Below are 24812 nucleotides of genomic sequence, written 5' to 3'. Positions count from 1 at the left end.
TTATTCCGGTTATATCATTTTCACTCCTGCAACAGGGTTAAGAATTTCGTTTCATTTCTGTTTCTGTTCCGGAAAAATATTTCGTTCTTTTCGTTTATCGTTTTCGTTTCTGTTCCGTTCCGGGTTCCTGCTTTAAATATAAGAATTCTTCAGTTTTATTAATCTCTGTTACACTGCCGAGAGAAAAATAAATTATGTTAAAAAAAAAAGTGAGGAAATTTTAAGGGCTGATTTCACCCCTTCAGAGTGAATTAGAAAATTCATAGAAAAAGAATTGCTTCCTGCATACTCCAATATTCTTATATATTCACACGCGGTCTCATGGAAATCAGAATTTTCGGGTTGTAACTGTTTCCCCGTGAGTTTCTCAAGAGCAAAGAAGCTGCTGCGATTTTGGAAAGTATGAATACCTAAACAGTGCTCGTTTATCTGGTTCAATGATTTAAAGCGCGTGGTTCGCGACGAGGCCACGAAGCGAAAATGGCGCCTCGATCAACTGGGCTGCCACGTAATGTTGTGTGTCGCGTCGACGAGGTACGTCTCTTCGACAATTAACGGCGAATTACACCGTAAAAAGTGCAATGCACGTCTCCTGGTGCAGCGAGGTCTAAACTTTTGTTTATTTTTGCTGCGATAACCTCGTCCAAAAGGTAAGCAAGTGTGTCCCCGAACTCGGAGCCGCCGAAAACCCCGGACTCCGTGGTACTTCAACATCGACATGACATTTTAACCTTTCCATCTCCCTCTTCATCTTAATCTTTCAAAATTCCCTTCAACTATTCTGCCGTCTCCCTTCCAAACGCACCCCTAGTCGCGAAACTCGTCATTTCCATTTTCCCTCGAATCCCAGCCCGACGGGCGATTATGTATTTACTTGTTACGCGGCTGCATCATTTTATTGGCATTTTCCTTTTGCTTTATTTACTGGTTTATTATTCCGCATTGAATATCTGATGCAAGTCTTGCCTTGTCAGCCCCTTCTGCCGAATTTATCCTTATGTTGCGGTAGTATTCTTGTCAGTTTCGTCTGACTCTCGTTATTTATTCCGAAATTAATACGAGCACTTTTTCCATATCCTTGTTTCATGCAAGTCTAATATGTTTTGAAATTTCGGATTTAAGTTCGTAAGATATAAGTATTCTTTAATTATTCCACCATTAAATTTCACATCATTGCTCGCTGATTATTTAAGTTTTGCGTATTGGCAGCCTCTTTGTTATCTTCATGACAGCCAAATTCTACATGTTGTTTTCTGCGTGCATTCTTATCTGGATACAAGTTTGACCTTGAAATATCACGAAACCGAAATTACCGAATCTGGTTTCCTTAATATTTTATTTGTTTCGTTAGCATTGTTTACTGGAAAGTTATAACCGATACTGATGAATTTAAGTTGCAATTGGATTTAGTTTCTTCTTTTTCTTACTGTAGCAGTAAATAGGTTTATTTCTTACCGTTCGGCCTCAAAATGAGGTTATATGTGTGTAAGTGTTTCTGGGACTGTTAAGGGGCCAGTCCACTGTGACGGTTTGAAAAATTAAGCTCTATTTCAAGATTTTTTTCCGTAGATACAACATATAATGCAATAAATCTGTTTGGTGCTTATTAATCTACTCTTATATTATACAAAAAAATTAAAAAAAATTTTTTTAAATTTGTTTTAAAACTTTAAACACAATTATCTCAAAACGACATTTTTTCAACTGGTGCAGGTGATTGCAAAGAAACTATTTGACCAATCAGTCTGAAATTTTTACACATTATTCAGCACATCAGTGGCCAGGGTTGCCGGATCTTCGGCATTCAGCCGGAGTCTCAGGTTTTGAACCGTTGTCTCTGGCCTCAGGCAGGCATAATAAAAATCTCCGGCGGAATAGAGAATTAATATTCGCAAATGCAAATTCGACTGGCACTGCCCTGGTGTAACATGCCATAAAAAATAAAAAACTATTAAAATCTGTAACAATTTCTAATAAATATTCATATAATACTTTTATTATTATTACTCCTTTATAAGAAGTCATGATTATAATGAATTATAGATGCCTGTTTTCTTATTGGCCCTTTTCCTCTCTCACTCTCCCTCACCCACCAAACAGCAATTCTCAATAATCCTCAACAAAATTGAAATCTCCGGCAAAAGATCAAGCCTGATCTGGCAACACTGTCAGTGGCTATGGCCGGGACTACAGAAACCTTTTTTGATTAACCATTTAATACTTTTTACAAGGCAAAATGCTTGAAAAATTCACCTTATTTCAACACTTAAACTTCAAACGTTCGCCATTTTGTTAATCTTTTACCAATAAATATAATCCTAGTCCCAGCCATAGCCACTGAGGTGCTGAATAACGTGTAAAAATTTCGGACTGATTGGTCAAATAGTTTTTTTGCAATCACCTGCACCAGTTGAAAAAAAATTCTTTTGAATTTGTTTGTATAATATAAGAGTAGATTAATAAATACCAAAAAGATTTATTGCCTTATATGTTGTATTTACGGAAAAAAAATCTTTAAAAAGAGCTTAATTTTTCAAACCGTCACAGTGGACTGGCCCCTTAACTATAGATTGCGCTTTCATTTTGATTTATTCCTTCTTTTTGTTCTTCTTTTCTTCTCCTTTTTTTCAGAACTACACGCGTCCACTCCGCTTCTTCTTCTTTTCCTTTTAGTATCCCTCTGATCGTTGAATTTTCTCTTTTCAGCTCCTTAAGGCTGAGTTTCCTAGCCGCGATCGGTCGCGGCGGCCGGCGGCGGTCCCACTGGTGCAGGGCTGCACAGGGAGCCTTTTTCAGCGCCTAGCGGCGAGTAACCGGCCGTGCGCCGTTACTAAGGGTAGAATCAGTGAGGAAAACTGCAGTAGTGTAGGTGCGGGCTCGTAGCCGCGTAGCGTAAGTATATATAGCTGGGTTCCTTGTGGGGCCCCAGTGCAGAGCAGGCCCCGCAATATAATTCGGTGGGGTCATGTAATTTCCAAAATATTTGCTACTGCCGGCATTTCGTATAACTAGACGGTTCGATTTTACTAATAATAAAACATTTATTGCTAATAATACTTATCCTTTCAGCGACACATAAAATAATTAGAAAGTTAATACTATACAAATAGTGGCGGATTTAAGAAAAAAGGCCCAGATGGCGAACGTTCTGAGGGGCCCATTTTTTACTAAAAGGGGGCAAGTGTACAGAAAAGTATAGAAAGAAAATATAGTGCTTGGATAAAATCATAATCTATTTTTGAAGACAGGGCCCTAGGGGGGTCTTCTGAGCAGGGGCCCATTTTTTGGGAAAATAAAGCGGTAGTTTACTAAAACCGGGCTCAGTGTGATATACAGAAAAAAGCATAGTTTGGATAAAATCATAATTTTTTTAAGGATAGGGCCCTGGGGGCCTTCTGTGCAGGGGCCCAGGTGGCAACTGCTCATCGGCCGCCCTGTTAAATCCGCCACTGTATACAAATAAATAACTCGGGCACAAAGAAAACTTACAAGTGCAATGATGAGCAGCAGATGCGTACTGTACATATGTATATATTTATTCATATATCATGTTCTAGCTTTTATAAATGATATATATCTTTACTTAAAATTTTCTTTTCTTTGTGTCCGAGTTATTTATTTGTATAGTATTAATTCTCTATTTATGTGTCGCTGAAAAGATAAGTATTATTAGCAATAAATGTTTTAATATCAGTAAAATCGAGCCGTCAAGTCATAGGAAATGCCGGCAGTAGCAAATATTTTGGAAATTTCATGACCCCACCGAATTATATTGCGGGGCCTGCTCTGCACTAGGGCCCCACAAGGAACCCGTCTCTATATACTTACGCTACGCGCCTACGAGCCCGCACCTACACTACTGCAGTTCTCCTCAATGATACTACCCTTAGTAACGGCTTACGGTTGGTTGCTCGCCGCTAGGCGCTGAAAAAGGCTCCCTGTGCAGCCCTGCACTAGTGCAATGAACAAGTATGCATCTGTGTCTTCGTTGCGCTAGTAGGACTGCTGCCGGCCGCTGCGGCCAATCGTGGCTAGGAAATACGGCCTTTGCAGTCTGGTAGCATCTGACCCAGCGTCTCTCTAGCCCCATTACATAGTCTGCATACTGCCTCTTTTTCTTCCTTCCAGTACTTGCTTCCCCGTTCTTCGTTCCCACATCTGAACCTTGCGATCATGCTTTGATCTCTGTCTCTGTAATTTCAGTCTAGGTAATTTGCTCTCTGGTTATCCCTAATTTCTGTACAATGTGTGTTATATCTGCCTCCTGGTATTCTGTCGTATTGCCATTGAACCTGCTCCGCCTTGTCTCTTTGTGCTAGTTCCTCATCAAACTCTCTTCCTCTCCTTCTTTTTGTTTCCACTACTTGGATATTCATCATTTTTTGCCTATATTATGCGTCTCTCATTTCCTCCCATTTCGACCTTTTCTTGTACTATTTTATTCTTATTCAGACGTTTTGTTTTCTCCTCATATATTATTGCTCTTTTCCCCGCTTCTATCCTTACTTTGTCCGTTTTTGTTCCCTCCAAAATTAAATATGCTGGTGTATTGGAGTCCAAAACCTAAAGTCCACCTTATGTATTACTCCTGTATTTTCCCTACTTTTTCTGCTTCCCTCCATCCCCAAATTTCTGATGCGTACAGCAAGATACTTTTCACTGTGCTTCTGAATATTCTCATTCTTCTCTCAAAATTGCTCTCGAACATTCTTTGTCCTATTCCCCATATCTGCGCCATTGCTATTCTTGCTTTCTTGATGACTTCCCTTATTTCTCTGCCCCCATTTTTCTGGAAATTATACCCTAAGTATTTGAACTCCTTTACTTCTTCCAGACTGTTCCTTTGCCAGCCCCATTCTTCTCTTTTATTTCTTTCCTCTTTCCTTTCGCCACATTCATATAGTTTAAGAATCTATTATCCTTTTTGTGTATTGGATAATCCTTACAATACTTTGCGTCAACGCCGGGGCCACCCGATTATTTTTCAACGCTCTCTCTGTACCTGCCCAGTATTTTTTTCACTGACACACAAAATTCAGAACACTAGTTCAGGATACAATAGAACAGCCTGCCAAACCGCAAATTAATTTGTTGAACCGTTTTTGTACAAAAAATTCACAAAGAATTATCTATTTTTTCGGCCCAACAAGGCGCAATCTCCCCCTTAAGAAGTGAGAAATCTTTCAGTTCCGCATTTCTCATCAGATCTCTATGAAAACCACGCCAATCGGTACCTTATGTTTCTCCGATGAAAATAACACCAAGAAAGGCGTAATTCGGACCATAATGAAGGAAATTACTTAAAAAATTGATTTCCATAATCTCCACCTAACTTTTAACGACCGAGACTTTTGTAGGTATCATTTGGGAAACGATTCTTTCCAAGTACTCATTACTGTTTCGATAGCTATTAGAGCTCTTACTTTTTGACTCGTCGGGTACCCGGGTACCCGGACATTACCCGGGATAACTTCAAACAATTGAATATAGTATTGTCTGTGATTGTCTGTGGTATAGTCTGATATTAGCCGAAAATGATTGAACAATACCACATTCAATGGCTTGAAGTTATTCCGGGTAGCCGGTTACCCGACGGATCAAAAAGTCATGGCTCTAAATTACCTATGCATGATTGACTCGGGTTCGAATTAGGGCTGGGACTATTTGTCGAATTTTTCGGTATTCGAATATTCAAATACTTCAGTTGCTCAACTATTAATATTCGAATACTATTAAAATATTTAAGTATTCAAATATTTAAGTATAGAATACTGATGTATTCGAATGCTATTCGAGTACTGATGTATTCGAATGCTATTCAAATACTATTCGAATATTTAAGTATTCAAATACTGATGTATTCGAATATTTAAGTATTCAAATACTGATGCATTCGAATATTTAAGTATTCAAATACTGATGTATTCGAATATTTAAGTATTCAAATACTGATGTATTCGAATATTTAAGTATTCAAATACTGATGCATTCGAATATTTAAGTATTCAAATACTGATGTATTCGAATATTTAAGTATTCAAATACTGATGTATTCGAATATTTAAGTATTCAAATACTGATGTATTCGAATATTTAAGTATTCAAATACTGATGTATTCGATTATTTAAGTATTCAAATACTGATGTATTCGAATATTTAAGTATTCAAATACTGATGTATTCGATTATTTAAGTATTCAAATACTGATGTATTCGAATATTTAAGTATTCGAATGCATAAATATTCGAATACTTAAATATTCGAATACATCAGTATTTGAATTTTTAAGTATTGACTGATGTATTAGAATATTTAAGTATTCGAATACTGATGTATTCGAATAGTATGGTGTGAATTATGAATCAAGTTCTTTAGGTTCATTTGTCGGGGTGAAATCTTGTAAGCTAATTTTTAACCCACTTCACACCATACTATTCGAATACATCATTACTCGAATAGTATTCGAATACATCATTACTCGAATAGTATTCGAATACATCATTACTCGAATAGTATTCGAATAATAATATTCGAATACTCAAATATTCGAAGTTTATTCGTAGCATTCGAATACTTGTAAAATATTCGAATATTAAATTATTCGAATAGTCCCAGCTCTAGTTCGAATAGTATCGATACCAAGTTCAGCCAAGATGTTGATACCTACAAAGGATCGAACCTTTTGAGTAGGTATCATTTAGGTATCGATTCCTTCTGATACCTACGGTACTCATACGTGCTTGTGACACCATGATACTTCACCGCTAGGTATCGGTACCGCTTAAGCGGTATCACGCCCATCACTAACAAGAAGTATTAAAAAAAACTCTTTTACTGTTAGCTCGTAATTCGTAGAAATTGGGGAGTACTGACCAAGTCACGTGATTGTGGAAGAAAGTCAAATATTGAGTCTGCTGTATTTTTTTGTTCATGTGCGTGATATGACGCTTGTATGCAAATGATTTAAAGTCTGATTAAGTCACGTGGCATCGAACACATTTCCTCGCGACGTCTAGCAAGCAGGTTTTTAAGGCAGTTATTTGCGTGAAATTGACGGAAGTGGTGGAAAGAATATTGTACTAATGTGTATTCTAACGGAAATTAGTTATATTATGAATCGTGTCTATTAAACAAAATCATGCTTTTAGTATAAACAATGTAGAAGCAGGCAAAGTATCAAAGCTGGTAGGGATGAAAGGATTTCTTCTGTTAAATTGTTTTAAAATGAACGGTATCGAATAGATAATTAAATTCTTTCCCCCTGTATGATTTCTGTAAGATGCTTACTACTGCATTTAAGGTAGGCTCTCACTACGTCTCCCCTCGGCTCATTTTATTTTTCCTATGCTTTTCTTATGTATTTTGACAATTTCACTCACACTGCGCCTTGCGGATTCTGCCTCGAGAATATTTTGAGGAACAGAGGCGAGGCGTAGTGTGAGTGGATGCAATGCCACCGCTTTCGGTGACTGCTAAAAGTGGAAGGAAGAGGTTCTCTGAGGAACTGACCAAACACATGAACCAAGGTATGGAAAAACCAAGGTAACGCGAGCCTAGATGTGAGTGCGAAAAGAAGTTGCGCCTAGGCGAGGCGAGGCGTAGTGAGAGCCTACCTTTAATCATCCCTTGAGCGACAGTAATATCTGATTTCATATTTGCTCTTTTTTTTTTTAGCAACGTTTGGAAATCATTGATATGTCTCAGCCAACTGAATATCAATACCAATCGTATGGTAATGGGGGTAGCTTGAAAAGCGGGCCCCCTCAGATGGTAAATGGGCAGGCAAGCGCGGCACGCCATAATGGCATGCAACCAACAAATTATAATTTTACTGGTAAATATATATTAAAATAAAAGAATGCGTTATTAATTAGCCTGTGGTACATTAATTTTAATATGGATATCACAAATGCTTAGTAACTTAGAAGACAAAATAGTATTAGGAATTATATTTCGATGAGGTGATCAAAATTTAGTCACGAGCATAGATTCTGTAAATCACTTTATTATGAATGTAAATTGTATTTTGAATACATAGCCACGCGTCGCTAATTATTCGCAATGTTCAACTGACTGGAGTAGTCACAGCGAATTATTGTCGTCTGCGACAATGAAAGAGCCACAGCAAAGTTATCACCTTCAATGTATTATGCCACTATAAATACAGTAATATATGTGGACAAATATATGCACCAAATTTTAAATGGCGTTGATATAGTACCCGCAGAGATATAGCGAGGTCATAAATGAAACACTCAAACAACGGCGGTCTTTAAGGTCCCAGCACCCAGGGCTGTATGTGGTACAGTTAACATAGAGGCGAAAGAGGCAGCCGCCTCAGGGCCCGGGAGCTCAGAAGGCCCCCGAAAAATGGGAAAATTAAAAAAGAATAGGTTTGTAAAAGCTAGAAAAGAATTGAAAATGGGCCCTCCAACTGTGACGGAAAGAAAATAACAAATAGATACACCAAAATTTAGATTTTAAAATTGGGCCCTTTTCTCGTGTAGTGCACCCCAAGTTTAATCTTATTTATTTATTTGTTTTAATACTATTCACTTCGCGTGTTAGCGCGGTATTTTTGATTTTTTTTAATTTAGAGTAACTTAGGGGCCCTATATGGGCCCCTGAAAACTATAAAACGCCACTGATGTGGTATACTATCGCAGGAATGTCAGTAGGAATTCAGTCTCAGGCCAAGTGCCCTGAGTCTGGCCCTGAGTGAGGCCCGAGCGCCTTCTCTACTCAAAGATCTGTCAATTCGCTCGATCCGACTCTCAAAAGATGTAAACAGACACGTGCTACCACTTTTACAACCTCGCTATATCTCTGCAGGTACTATAGGCGAAGAAGTGCCGGACTGTCTTCAACTCCAGGCCTGCCCTTTAGGGTGCAAATACCTCCTCAAGTTCTGGGACTCATGCGACAGCCGAGGGCTGAACTGTTACCTTGTTAACCGTTGCGTGGGTTTTGGGAAAACTGCAAGGTTAACAATGTAACAGTTCCGCGCTCGGCTGTTGCTCGGGTCCCATAACTTCAGGAGGTATTTGCACCCTAAAGGGCAGGCCTGTTCTACTCTATAAATTTGGCTATATACTTTTTACAGCTTCAAACTTGTACCATTCATTTTAAATTGCTATTCATAAACATATAGTGTAATAATGCTATTCATTCCTGATATGGCTTGCTTACAGGTACACCATCGTCACAGTCATCGCGAGATCCATCTAGGGAAACGTCAAGAGATCCATCTCCAACCCCATACCTTTATAATCAATACGGGTCCCCTTTACACCCACCACCGCCTCCAGTGAATGGTCAGCAGAGCTCGATGGGCCCTACGATGCCACCGCCAGTAAGGTTACCCCAAAATCAACAGTACCCGCCAATGTATAATGTTCAGAATCAGTTCCAAGTACCAGCGACAAAGGCTCAAGCTCCTCCCAGAGACGAAGTAATAAATTCACAAATGGATCTAGCGAAACCTGGACTTGATCAAAATTTGCCGCAGAATGCGTCGTTAGAGCCCGCGCTGCAGAAAACTGATGGCAAGGATACCGCGCAAGGTGCGCAAACATTTCCGCAAGAGCAGAATGTGTTTCCGAATCCTATGCAACAGCCCAGGGGACAAACTCTTTACCAACAAAACTTTGGAGGACAAAGAATATATGCCAAAAATGCGCACGGTATGCAACACGCTGCCGCTGTACCAAATACAATGTCGTATGGGGGTGGTGTGAGCGGGCAGATGCAAGCGAAGCCTCCAACCCCAGTTATAGGATTTCCTGGACAGAGAACGGTTCGATCCTTTCTAACTTCAGTCGTTTTTTTTTGCATTAATAATAACGATTAAATTTAATTTAATTATTGCTGTGCTAATGTAGAATTTAAACTTAGTTCAGAAGCATAATGACTATGCGCATTCAATAGAATTTCTAAATGTGGACATTGCGTTCAGTGACGGATTTAAGGAAAAAGGCCCAGGTGGCAAACTTTCTGGGGGGCCCATTTTTTTCGAGAAAATGAAGAGGTAGTTTACTAAAAACGGGCTAAATCTAGTAGTATGGAAAAAAAATATATGGTGGTTGGATATAATCATAATTGGGATGGGGCCTTGGGGGGCCTTCTGGGTAAAGGCCCAGACGGCAACTGCTCATCGGCCGTTCGTTAAATCCGCCATTTATTGTGTTGTTCAACAAAAGTTTCCGCTCTAGTCAAATCACTGTTAGTATATTTCGTATTCTTTTTTGGTTAATCAAAATTATATAATAATAAAGGAATGGTACTGCGTTTTGCAAACAAGGAGTACAGTCGCATCGGAAAGTAAGTTGACACTCTTTAAAAGCGCATAACTTTTTTAAAATTGGTCCAAACGACTTGAGTTTTTTTAGTGGCTAGCGGAATTAGTTTTCTAGGTGACGTGTTTCGTCGTTTTGAAAAAAAATGCAACTGGTCGGCATAGCGATGAAAATAGTGAAGGTTGTTTTTTTTCAATTTTTCTTCTGAGCCAGTAATGAAAATTCAAAAAACCCGTTTGTAGATTGAAGTAAGTTGTATACGTGCTGAAAATTTCATCTAAATCGGTTTACGTTGCTCTGAGCTACACAAGTTTAAAGATTGCAGAATAAGGGCGAAAAATCGCTGACTTCGTGAATTTTGCGATTTTCGCCCTTATTCTGCGATCTTTAAGCGTTTATAGCTCAGAGCAACGTTAACCGATTTAGATGAAATTTTCAGCACGTATACAACTTACTTTAATCTACAAACGGGTTTTTTGAATTTTCATTACAGGCTCAGAAAAAAAATTGAAAAAAAAACGACCTTCACTATTTTCATCGCTATTCCGACCAGTTGCAATTTTTTTCAAAACGACGAAACACGTCACCTAGAAAACTAATTCCGCTAGCCACTAAAAAAAACTCAAGTCGTTTGGATGAATTTTAAAAAAGTTATGCGATTTTAAAGGGTGTCAACTTACTTTCCGATGCGACTGTATTACACTTTTAGGTGTGGATGTATGGTTTTAAAAATTACTTTGAATAAAATTTCGGAGTTACAATTTTTCAGAAAATTGTACACTTGTATGGCTCCAATGGCTATGCTAGATGGATTAAATAGAAACTCCCTAGGTGAAGGTGCTTTTTAAATTTCTAGGTGGTCTTGTTCTTTTAAATAGAAACATACATATCCGTAGCACGTTTTTAATGTAGATTATGTTGATTTTAGCTATCTTTGTGTTGTTTCATTATTTTTAGTATTATCTGCAGGAAGAACAGACAAGAAAGTACCACGTATATCAATAAAGCTTTATTTATGGAAGGTGCTAGATGTGATAACCTTTTGCGTCCGAACAGTTTCATAATAAGTGCATTGATAGTCTCACGTTGCATAATGTATTCAGACTTGTTTTTACAATATTTACCGACGGTATGCTTCATGGCCCGCTTGGAAACTTTATAAAAAAAAATATTGTCGCATTATACATGTCTGCTTGCATTGTATAATGACAATAATAATATCTCTGATTTAATAAGGTGATTTTAATACCTGGAGGTAAATAACGCGTCATATTATTATATGCACGCTGCTTTCCTGTTTGGTCTTTCCACAAAAACTGTGACGACCAAGGGTACAAAAAGAGGATCTTGTTTGTACGATTTTATATTACAGTCAACCCTCCTGCAACGAGATTAATTCGTACCGCGTTATAAGAAACTCAGAATTACATAGTACAAATCATATTAATTCCAACCGCGTTATACGAGGGTTTACTGTACCATTAAAATCGTAGTACTTTAACTTGACCCATTTTTATTTAAAGATAATAATATCGATGTAAAATAAGGTGATATTTTGTGGTAATTAGGTGGCACAAACTTCTTTATGAATATGATCTTTGATCTGTCCTTACAGTATTTTTCGTACATTTAAAAATATTTTATGTACATTCATGCCTGTTACAGTTTTTGTTAGAATAAATGCTTTTCCTTTTAGTATCCGAGTCAGCCACCAAGCTCTGCGAACATGCCACCAAATCCAACGAACATGCCGCCAAGTGCGACGCATATGCCGCCAAGTTCGATGCATACACCACCAAATCCAACGAACATGCCACCAAATCCAATGAACATGCCACCAAATCTATCGAATATTCCACCAAATCCAATGACCATGCCGCCAAATCAAATGAGCGCGCCACCAAATTCGATAAGCATGCCACCAAATTCAATGATTATGCCACCGAATTCAATGAGCATGCCACCAAATTCAATGGCCATGCCTCCGAGTTCAATGAACCTGCTTCCAAATTCAATGAGTATGCCTCCGAATCCAATGGGTATGCCACCAAATCCAATGAGTATACCACCAAATTCATTGGGTATGACACCAGATTCGATGAACAAGCGGTATCCAGAGTCGTATCCGGATCAAATGAATCAGTTGGACAACCAAATGAATATGATGTCTGTTACACAAGGTGGATACAACAAATTATGGGTATGTACTTCGAAAAGTATTTTGAAACTGCTCTCTACTTGTTTGAAAAGTTCATAATGATTACTAGTTTATGATAATGAAACAACAAACTATGACGTAGTTTAATGCTTTAAGTATTTACTTTATTTATTTAGTTAGTAGTGAATGTCACGTTCTTCTTTATTAGAAAATTTGATTTATTTATGACGGAATTTTTTTATATTAAATAATTTTGTCTTTTTGTCATTAGTTGATTGACATAATGGTGCTTCACTTTTAGGGAATGGAGACCGTTGAGCTCTTGCAGTGTAGAAACATTTTACCTTCGGAGAAAGTAGAACCACCAAAGATCAAACTTCACCAAGAATTTCTAGAAAATGTTAATTGTAGTCCCGAGTAAGTATTTCTACCTGTATTATAGAAATAAGCATTACTTAGAAGCTAAGCACTCGAAATTTATGCAAAATAACATGTTATGAAATTTTCTTCGGCATTTGCAATTATTTCGTGAATTCTTCCAGTATCTTTCGCTGCACACTTACGAAGATTCCAGAATCGAATTCTTTACTGCAGAAATCCAGGTTGCCTCTAGGAGTTTTAATACATCCTTTCAAAGACTTAAACGTACGTAAATCATTTAGTTTCATTTAAACGCTTAACACAGTGAACAAAAATATATCTTCACTTTAGCATTGCTGATTAAGGGGTAATGCCACTCTGGAGCCCGGAAAAGCAGCCTGATTTTGAGAATTTTTTAAGCGAGTATAGTGAATGGAATTCAAAATTTGTCCGGAGGCCTTTATTGTACATACCTTGAAGTGTGATCACAATTTTTTAAAAACATTTTTAATACAGAATGGCGGCGCCACAGCTCAACAAAAGAAGCTTCTCTGAAAAACAGTGTTCCGCGGCCGGAAAGATTTCTCCTCCAATTCTTGACCTAGAACAAAGAACCAAAAATGATTAAGTTCTATATAAGACTATCTCGGGAAGCACACGAGGAAACTAAAAAATACTGCTTTTTGTAAAAATGGTGCGCGATTGAACAAAACGTTTCAACAATTTCGAGGTTGTGGCAGTTCCCTGTTCTGTTCAATCACGCACCATTATTACAAAAATCAGATTTTTTTCATTTCCTCGTGTACTTCCCGAGATAATCTTATATAGAACTAAAATTTTTTCGGTTTTTTTGTTCTAGGTAAAAAATTGAAGGAGAAATCTTTCCGCCCGCGGAACACTGTTTTTCAGAAGAAGCTTCTTTTGTTTGGCTGTGGCGTTGAAATTTGATATTAAAAAAATTTTAAAAAATTGTGATCATACTTCAAGGTATGTACAATAAAGGCCTTCGAACAAATTCTCAAAATGAAGCTGCCTTTCTGAGCTCTACAGTGACATTACCCCTTAATTCAGAAAAGCAGGCTAGTTCAAGTAGTAACAAATTTCAATTACCGCGATTCGTTATATAAATAAAATATTCTAAATGCAAATACTTTAAAATAATCCGCAAATATGCAGACCATATCCTTCCACGCCGCTCTATTTTTGCTAAATATTATTTCATGATTCGTTGTATGAATCTAGAAAACTCAATTTAGTGTCTCGTCTTTAATACTTTGCGAAGTATTTATTAATTTTACGACGCATTAGTTGATGGCTGTATCCAATGACCACATATGCTAAGAAAGGATATTGTTCACAAATTTATATCTACTTAACTGTTTCAAGTAACCAGACAAATTGTTTTACTTTTAGCATTTGCCAGTGATACAGTGCAGCACAATAGTGCGATGCCGTGCTTGTAGAACATACATCAATCCCTTTGTATATTTCAATGATTCGAAAAGGTGGAAATGCAATCTGTGTTACAGAGTAAACGAATGTAAGTATCAGTGCACTAGATTTCTTCGTCGAACATATACATTTTGCCATGCTTTAAACTTTCATTTAACCTGTTACTTTATCGGGAAATATTAGTATGAGTCACATACGCATCGAAAGTAAGGCTTGGTTATCTTACATGTATTGCCGTTTGAGTAATGTTTAAAATTTAAATTATGTCATGCACCATTTTCCCGTTCCGATTACCTACTTTTAAAACACGAACTTACTGCTTACTTGCGATACTAACAAGGGAAGATCCCGAATCCGAAAATTCAACTAATCTGAAACTCTGTGAATATGTAGGGGATTTCCTCCTGATTACAACGCAATTTTTGTTTGCTGCCCAAATTCACTCTAAGGGGTTGAAATTAACCCCTGAAAATTCGGCTATTTTCCCGATTTTATTTTGCAACTCGCAATCTGTAAGAGATGGGAAAAAGTTTCAAGACAAAAGTTACTTCTTTTAAGGGAGAGCCTGGTGTAGCGAGGCGAAGAAACCGATTTTTTTTTGCATAAATCAATAGTTAAACATCACGATAATATGCTCCCAAAGCCGCAAAATGAAAATCGAAAAATTAAAACGGATACAGCCGGGTTTGCTACGGAGCACCAGGTTACCAGAAAACTTTAAATGCGTTTTTCCCGAAACGACAGTTTTACAATTGGCGGACAATGTAACTCCAAAAATATTCAACCGATCGACTTGGCCTTGTGCACGGATATTTGTGAACAGTTTCTTCACAGAGCTTAGCTATTGGTATAATGATATTGTTTAAATAAATAACTTTTTTTACACATTTAAGAAAAATTTCGTTGGAAAAAGTGAACTTTTTTCAAGAGGCCGCTATTTGTTCAATTTTGCAACTTTTAAGTTATGAATTTATACGATTTGTGCGTGCACTCATAAGCTAAACGAAAATTGTTAGATTTTTGGTGTCAGATGAATACAGTAGACGCTACGTTGCCCGCAGTGGAACACTTGCGTCGCCAACGGACTGGACATAAGCCCGTATAACTCTGTTATTTGCCGCTCTTTTTTAATACAATTTTTTTTTTATCTACCTTAATATCATAATACAATATCCTGAAAGTTTCAGAAAGATCGATTAAATTCTTTCTTTAAAAAAAATTCCCGAAAAATGCCTCGATTTTCAGCTAATTGCACTAGACTCCCCCCTTCATTAGAACTATCATTTGGTAACTTAAAATTCTTACAGTTTGCGAGTTATAACAAAAAATCGGAAAATAGCCGGAATTTAAGGGGTCAATTCCACCTGCTTACAGTGAATTTGGGCAGCAAACAAAAATTGCGTTATATATAGTCGGAAATCCCCTACATATTCACAGTCACAGAATTTGTTGAATTTCCGGGTTCGGCATCTTTCCTTGTAAACCTTTTTCGAGTAGATCTGTTCCCCAATTTTACACGAGATTTACGTTTACAGTGCCAGAAGAATTTCAATTCGATCCCGTGACAAAATCTTATGGAGATCCATCAAGGCGACCGGAAGTTAGGACTAGTACAATTGAATTTATCGCGCCTAGTGAATACATGGTAAGAAATACCCATTTAAAACTATTTATATCAATTAACATGAACCGTAATATCAATATTGAAATTATTTAAATATTTATTGACTACTATTACTATACTAACACACAATTAAACATATTATTGTAGATTCTTAATAAATATAGTTGATGAAAACGTGAAGTCTTAAAAATAATGTCTTCTTCAAAATATAAGCAAAGTTTAAACATATTTAATATTTCTTTGTTAGCTACGGATATTGTTACATATTACACTTGATTCTTATTTATTCAATTTATATAGTAAACATACGTTTCTAAATAATTAGAATAACAAATGTGTTTAAGCTACGTCCACCACAGCCAGCTGTGTATCTGTTTGTTTTGGACGTATCGAGGCTGGCAGTTGAAAGCGGTTACCTGAGCATAGTGTGCAACGTAATTTCAGAGGAATTGTCAAGGCTGCCAGGCGACAGTAGAACACAAATTGGATTCTTGGCAGTAGATTCTGCTATACATTTCTTCTGCATACCTGACAATGTGTCACAGCCTCAGGAAATGATTATGCTCGATATAGATGGTAATACGCTCATTTATTAACAACTTTTTATAATTATCTCCTGCTTATTCGGTTTAAGAAATTCCGATTTAACTGTAACAACTTTTTGTCCAGACGTCTTTCTTCCATGTCCGGAAAATCTAATAGTCAATTTGAAGGAGCGCGAGGAATTAGTGCGAGACCTATTGGCCCAATTGCCCACGAAATTTCAAGGGACTCATGACACGAATAGCGCTTTGGGCGCAGCATTGCAAGCTGCTTATAAACTTATGGTAAGCATACTGTTTTACAGGGGTGTGCCGGGTACCCGACATTTCGGGCCCGGAACGGGCCGGAAACTTTCGGGCGGGATCCCGATACTTTCGTATTGCTCGAGATCCGGAGAGTCTCGGGACCCCGCCCGATCCCGCCCGAAATTTTCCGACCCGTCCCGAGGGCGGGGAACCCGAGCCTCGGGACAATCCGCACACTCCTACTGCTTTAATGTGATTAGGATATTTAAAGAGACGGAGATAATCTGGGGTATTACTTAGATTAATAAAAAAAATTTAAAAAAAAATTAAAACCGACTTCAAAAAATTAAAATGCGCTAAAAAGTACAAAATAATTTTGTTCCTTATTTAATCTACGACTCTCAATATTTTTATGTCGGCGCCTCATAACTTGCACTGTGTAAATATGGCGCCGACTTAAAAAAATTGAAAATCGTAGATTATTTAAAAGGAAAAAATTATTTTTTACTTTTTAGCGCATTTTTATTTTTTGAAGTCGGTTTTAATTTTTTTTTAAACTTTTTTATTTTGTACTTTTTAGTTATTTAAGTTATATACCTACATTTGTTTAAATAATATATATATATATATATATATATATATTATAATATAAATATAACATGATATACAATATATATTATAATATAATAAATATTATATAAAATTACAACGTAGAGGGGACACGATTCCGAGCGATCGTTTTCGCTCCTTTCTTGCCGATGGCGAGAGGGAGGTGGAACGAGAGCGAATCAGAGGGACTGAAAGCGACCGAGAAACGGTACGAGAAAGACGATGCGTTAATATTTTGTCTCGCTCTGTTTTTCGAACGCCGGATACTCCGTCCTTTGCCAGCCTGTGCATACAATGTATTATAATGAACAGATTTCTAATTTTTGGTATAACTTGAAAACTACTTGACCGATTTTGATAATTCTTTCTCCGTGACCTAAGTTTATCAAAGCTAAACTAAACGCAATAAGTTTCGCCAAAATCGGTTCAGTAGTTACGGAGAAATTCGCGGACAAACATAATACGTATAACACACATACATACAAACACCTCGAACTGAGAACCTCTTTCATTTTGAAAACGGTTAAAAATGGGCATAAGTATTTGGAACAGTGTGTTTAGAATTGAATGAAACAATATTTGTTGAGATTATTCTTACAACAAAAGTAGGATTTAAAATAAATGAGTGACCGACTATTAGGTTGTTGGCTATAATTGCATACCTTTCTTCTAATTTGATTTCAGTTACCAACCGGTGGACGCGTGACCGTCTTCCAGACTTGTCTGCCAAATATGGGCCCTGGCCTTTTGCAAGCAAGAGAAGACCCGAACACCAGGGCGAGCAAAGACGTGCCACACTTAAATCCAGTTACAGACTTTTACAAGAGATTGGCATTAGATTGCAGCGGACAGCAAATTGCGGTTGATTTATTCCTCTTAAATAGTCAATATTGTGATTTAGCCACGCTATGTACGTATTAATTTAAATTTCTCTCTTTATCTCTTATCACTTTGTACAGCACGTAGAAAAAATTTCCAAACATTACGTTGCAAAAATATTTCTCAATGTGTCGAATATATCGGTCATTTTGATTTTTCGCATCATCGACAAACTTCCCAAGTTTTCTATAAATATTTGAGTTTGACTTTCGCGTGAAACTTGCCGATTTATTAACAAAGTAGCAAATACTTGGATCGTAGCAGTAAAGAACACTAGGGATAAAACGCGTACACTGAAAATTATATTAAATACAGAGAAGGAAACAGATAAACCTCTATTTTGCAGCTGGTATGTGCAAGTTTTCTGGAGGATGTATATACCATCTTCCTCTATTCCGAGCTTCAAAATTACAAAATGCAGAGACACTTGATAAAATGCTAAGACGTTATCTGACCCGAAAGATTGGTTTCGAGGCAGTGATGAGAATACGATGCACACGTGGCCTGAGCATTCATACTTTCCACGGAAACTTCTTTGTGAGATCGACTGACCTCCTCAGTTTACCTAACGTCAATCCCGACGCTGGCTTTGGAATGCAAATTTCCATAGAAGAGAATCTCTCGGATGTCCAGAATGTTTGTTTCCAGGCAGCTCTGCTTTACACGTCGAGTAAAGGTAGGCGTATGTTTCAGTGAAAATAATATTTCTAAATAAAACGAGACGATAGTATTATGGACTAATTCATGAAAATTTGAGATCGAGCAGAGTAAGGGTGCGTTTATGGTGGAGCTGTGATAAACGATCTGAGCCGGGGATGAGAGCGAACCGTAGAAATATGTTTTATGATTTTCTAATGGAAGAGTTTACATCGAAGCAGAGCTACGAGAGTCGCAAGCGTCGAGAATCAAATATTACTTTTTCTTACGCTATTGCCGCCGATTTCATAACAGATTCTCATCATTACTGATTTGTTTTAGATAAGTTCTGAGACGAAGTAGCCGTTAAACTAAATACAACACAATGTTTACGTTCAATGCGTAGACTTTTTCCAATGTACCATTTTACGGAACTTGAAGAGAATAATAATTCTTCTTCAGAATCACTCATGTTTAAATGGTTCATCTTTGCGAAACCACAAACGACTGAAGCTGTACTATTATCACAGCTCCGTTATAAGCACACAAAAAGAAAATATTTTTGAGTGGATTTTGCGAGGCTTCCTCGCGAGGCACGCCTCGCGGAGTGGAGAGTCTGGAGTCTACCTCGACCATGATCACTTTGTGTAAAGTGAAACGGAATGGGGAATCCACTCCGCGAGGCGTGCCTCGCGAGGAAGCCTCACAACGTCGGTACACAGCTTCAGAGTTTCTATCGCAGCTCCAACATAAACGTGCCCTAAAGGTAGGCTCTCACTGTGCCTCGCCTCGGCGCAACTTCTTTTCCCACTCCCATCTAAGTTCGCGTTACCTCGGGTTTTCCGTACCTGAAGCTATCTGAGCTTGCCTCAGTTCATGTGTTTGGTCAGTTCCTCAGAGAACCTCTTCCTTCCTCTCCTAGCGGTCACGAAAGCGGTGGCATTGCATTTACTCACACTATGCCTCGCTTCTCTTCCTCAAAATATTTTCGAGGAAGAATCCGCGGCTCGGAGTCGCGCCGAGACGCGGCGAGGTACAGTGTCAGTCAAATTGTTAAACTACATAAGTAAAGCATAGGAAGTATAGGAGCCGGAAAGAGAGAGCCACGGCGCCGGGAATCAAATCCGAGCCGTCCGCGTGCTGATCAGTCGCGTTTGCCACCCACGGCTACGCCGGCTCTCCGCGGTCCCTGGCCTCTGAACTCCTCATAAATGGACGCCACCTAGGTGCTAAATAAACTACAGTCGCAAACTAGGCCGTTGCCTAAATGCCGGTATGCCTACTGCAGAAGAATAAAATGAGCCGAGGCGAGGCGTAGTGAGAGCCTACCTTTAAACGAAATATAAACAAAGGAAGTTACTGCCGTTGTGACTTCAATTATTTTCCTATATTATATATCCTTAATTTGCTTAAACAACGTTTGAAATAGAGGTAGCGGATGATATTAATATTAAGAAATACGTTTCAGGTGAAAGAAGAATTAGGGTACACACATTGTGCCTACCAGTAGTATCTACTTTGTCAGATGTTCTTCATTCAGCTGATCAACAGTGCATAGTGGGTCTACTTTCTAAAATGGGTAAGATTTTGTACGGAAAAAAGTATTCATTGGTAAATAGTAGAATATTTGTAAAAGCACAGTGAGAGACACAAATGCTGTAATTTAGTTCAATCTTGTTGTGATAATATATTTAGTTTCTTAGCGTATTTTTTTAAAATGAACCAATTTATATATTAAAATGGCTCGCCCCGGTAACTTAATATTGAAATTAAATAGTGAATTATTAAATAGTGTTTCCTACTCGTTTTCATTAATTGTTTGTATTATTTACATTTTCACAGCTGTAGACAGGTCTCAACAGTCCTCTTTATCCGACGCAAGAGACGCTTTGATAAATGTGGCCATAGATGTGTTGTCAGCCTACAAATTAACTCAGACAGCGGCTGCTGGTGGACTTCTCGTCCCGGGGAGCTTAAAATTACTGCCTCTTTACATTATTTCTTTATTCAAATGCGTAAGTATTATCCAAATTCTAATTGACGGCATACTTATAATATTACATTAGCCGTTGCGAACATTTAGTTTAACACGTTCGCGACGGGGCCTGAATTTAGTGTCCCCGCCGTGGGGCGGTGTTGTTTACAGTAATCAGTTATTTAAATGCTATGACGCGACAATAGTTCATGTACCACCGGTGGCTCAGCCCGCCCGATGAGACAATTGTGTATGTACCACCGGTGGCTCATCCCGCCCCATGGGGCAACTAGTGTAGCCATCTTGGCCCGGATGGGGCGCGCTCTGCCTTAGGCTTTCGCCTATACGAGCATTTGTCCGGCAAGGTGGGGTGTGTGCAAAAATTTTAACCTTCGACGCGGGCCGCTGCCAAGGGAAATTCGGCGTAGGTGTTCTGCTGAAATGGTACTTGGAAAAACCCTGCCCTCATCCGCTAGGAATCACTGGGCAAGTTAGATCTACCCCGAAGGGCGGCGGCTCGTTTAGTAAGCGCTAAAAGAATGTACCACCGGTGGTACACTAGGGGGCAGCATCGGCTTCCCTTCGGAAATTTGGCAACGTTGGATGTCACTAGAACCGCTGAGTTATGCCTAGTGACATGCAACGTTGCCAAATTTCCGAAGAGAAGCCGTTTTGGCGCCTAGTGTTCTTGAAGGCTGCGACGGTGTTCCTTATTTTATTTTATCTGCTCTTTAAACATTGATTATTTACGCGACCTTGTTACTATTACGCGTAAGAAATGTGTTAGCAATTGAAAAGTGAAATGCTTCTTTCAGCTTGCCTTCAGGTCGGGAACGAGTACAAGACTTGACGACAGAGTGTTTGCGATGTGCCAGTTGAAAACTCTGCCACTGTTTCAACTGATCCAAATGATTTACCCAGACCTATATCCTGTGCACGCGCTTGAAGACCGGAATTCAAAAGATATCGATGGAAAACTTTGCCCACAACCCCCCAGGCTGCATCTTTCTGCGGAGAAAATTCATTCAAGGGGTGCCTTCCTGATGGACGCTGGCGATCGAATATTTATTTTGATTGGCAAAAATATTCATCCCACGTTTTGTATTAACGTCCTCGGGGTCACTGCTTTCCCCTCGATACCGGAAGAATTTGTAAGTTCAATTTACTTAGTTCAATATCATGCCATCTTGAATTTTCAAACTTGTATCCCATAGTTCGTAGTGCAACTAAAAAATTCTAGTGTGTATTTCTGATTTACTTCTGGATGATGAACTATGTTTTTGGTTGTACCACAAATTATAGAACCATTTGTATTCGGCAGAGCTTAGGAGAATGAACTAAATAGCGGCGAAATAATATTTTTTAAGATTTCTAAGTTATCTGGTACATTTATACTGTTTTTGGTGTTGAATACTTCATTGAGCCAAGGATAAAGAATTTATTCGGTTAAAGCTCATTGTTTTATGTGGGAAATATCATTCGCGATGAAACGGTTTTATAATATAGAATTCAACACAAAAAATATTTAAGCTTTAGTTTGAACGGTTTGAAGAATTTCAAAATGACATGTATGATGTTACGGAAACTACAGGATAAATATTTTTAATTTCTAGTACGACTTGCCAGAGATTGAGTCAGCGGAAAGTGAAAAATTACGCAATTTTGTATTTAGTTTGCAAGAGGAGAAACCTTTCCCTGCTTCTGTACAAATTATGCGGTAAGTTATTTCTTCATTCTTCGTATTTAATTTTAGTGTACAATACGTACAATATATATCATCAGGAAGAAATGTTAAAGTAACAAGAAAAATTTATCGATATGATTGTTTATGCGGTATGCTCTTATTTCTACAGTTTGTAACTTATTTTTAATGAATTAGCTTCTTGTATATATAAGCAGCTGAATAATAGAATATTTTACGAATTTATTGATAGGTTTGCATAGTTTTTATTAGAGATGTACTGACTAGGGTTTTGGCCGACTAGCCGACTACTCGCCGATTACAAAATCGGTCGGATAGTTGGCTTAACCGACTAGTCGGCCATTATTCGGTACATCTCTAGTAGCAAAATTATAAAACTTGTTAGAAAAAAAGAAAGAAAAATGGATAAGTATTCACAAAAAGGGAGCCACGATCAATCAGCCTTTTTTGCCGACTTCGGCCACTAGTCGGTACATCTCTAAGTACTAAAAAGAAAACGGGATATTTTTCCTTCAACGGGTTCTAGGCGCCGGCACTAAAGGGTTATTCACAGGCCTGAAGTAAAAACCATAAATTGAAATTTGTTTTACGTACCTACCAGTTAGTTAGAATCTTAATTTTAGCTATTGTGTGGTACTTTGTGAAACTTGTTACCAAAATTGAGTTTGCAAAACAATGTGTATGCAAATTTTCAGAACTATTTACGAGTTCATAAACTTCTCAAATTGTAGTGGAAATTCACAAACATATTGCAGATTGGCTATACCATCAGTATCGTATTTGAATAATGATCAGTTTAGTAGTAAAACTCAATCTCGTAGACAAACGATTAACAAAGGCTAATAGAATTAGGGTTTACTAGTTGATTTCCAGTTTAGTGGATACATGCGTAGAATTATGTAAGTGGTTTGTTCCATGTCATACATTTTTAATACAACAAGTACTTTCGAAACTTGAAAGTGTTATATGTATATCCTTCCTAAATTTACTATAGAAAATAATAATCTAATTCCCTAAATAAATGGGATCGAAGCATGAATTTGTAGCAATGAAAAGAAGCAAATTTGAATGGTTGACTACAAAAAAATATTTATACCGCAGCAACCAACAGGATTTGATTTTTGTGGGCCCATATAAGTCCAGATATGATCGAATAAGATTTAATCAAAATTTTTCCCTGATAGTTTCTGCAGTCTGCAATATAATCCAAAACGTGCTATTCTTCGTGGCCAAACCGGATAATTCTCAAATGTGCTACTCTTCGTGGCGAAGCAGTCAAATATGTTAGTCTTTGCGGCAAACTGAAACGTGCTGTTTTTAATAAGAAAAATGCTACTTTTCGTAACGCACGTTGTTATAATAATTGTATTAACTTCAATATTATCACTTTGCCCTTGTAATTTGGGAATTATAACATCAACACACATATTGATTTTAATTTTCCAATAATAAAATTTTATTTCCAAACTTTAGGAAAAGATTCCCTAAAATAAGGCATTTCCTCTTTCTGTAACTATTTTTCTGTAGCACAATTGATTTTCTATATTTATTGTGTTTAATACGTACATCGAAGAGCAAAGATCAAAGGGTAATGTTAATTGTAAAGATGTTTTATAGTACTCTCGTTACTTTTGCTTATTTTAATTTTAAAATTCACGATAGAACGTCAGAAATGCTTCAATTGTTTTAAAAGGCGAATAGTGATGTTAAAAGTTAATATTTCTTCTAAATGATAAGTTTTATTATAATGTATTTATTAACAGCTCGCACGTGTATCTGTATGAGTTAATATACTTGCTTGCAACGTTCTTTCTCATTTCCAGGGATGACAGCCATTTCAGGACGCTGTTTATGGAACGATTAGTTGAAGATCGATTTGAGTCTGCCTTGAGTTACTACGAATTTTTGCAACACCTCAAGACTCAAGTGAAATAATCCTGATAAATAGCATTTGAGATTAAATGGAAGCAGGACAGGAAACAATAACACGAAAAGACCCATTGTTAATTACAGTGAAAGTGTTTAGCAATTGTGAACTGTGTTCAAAAATCTGAACCTCAGAAAATGATTGTTTAATCAATTGATTAGAACGGAACACTTAGGAATATAAAAACTATATATATATATACATACATATATATATATACTATTTTATATGTATGTATATGTATGTCTATATGGATATGTACACATATGTGTATGTATATAATGTATATATACATACATGTATGCATATATGTACGTATACGTATGTAGGAATGAATGTTATTATTGTTTTAAGAAATGTTAAAGCATTTAAATATAATTCAATTGTAATTATTATTATTATTTTA

General features: G+C 37.4%; 1 protein-coding gene across 2 annotated transcripts; it reads left to right on the top strand.

Moving 5' to 3' along the window:
* Positions 1–481: 481 nt before the first annotated feature.
* On the top strand, positions 482–24801 carry Sec24ab (Protein transport protein Sec24AB). 2 transcript variants are annotated; one of them, XM_076828185.1, is made up of 17 exons: positions 482–650; positions 7676–7835; positions 9193–9797; positions 11993–12496; positions 12756–12871; positions 12997–13099; positions 14228–14354; positions 15802–15911; positions 16235–16466; positions 16560–16717; positions 17972–18197; positions 18513–18842; positions 20271–20381; positions 20645–20817; positions 21593–21928; positions 22391–22494; positions 24303–24801. In XM_076828185.1, exons 2-17 carry the CDS (start codon positions 7697–7699, stop codon positions 24412–24414), a joined length of 3486 nt encoding a protein of 1161 aa, XP_076684300.1. In that variant the 5' UTR covers positions 482–650; positions 7676–7696; the 3' UTR covers positions 24415–24801. The 2 variants fall into 2 exon arrangements, with proteins under 2 accessions (XP_076684300.1, XP_076684301.1); XM_076828186.1 differs by lacking the exons at positions 7676–7835; positions 9193–9797.
* The last annotated feature ends 11 nt before the right edge of the window (positions 24802–24812 follow it).

The sequence above is a fragment of the Andrena cerasifolii genome, chromosome 15, assembly GCF_050908995.1.
Source record: "Andrena cerasifolii isolate SP2316 chromosome 15, iyAndCera1_principal, whole genome shotgun sequence".
NCBI lineage: Eukaryota > Metazoa > Arthropoda > Insecta > Hymenoptera > Andrenidae > Andrena > Andrena cerasifolii.
This window is presented reverse-complemented; position numbering and strand designations above follow the sequence as displayed.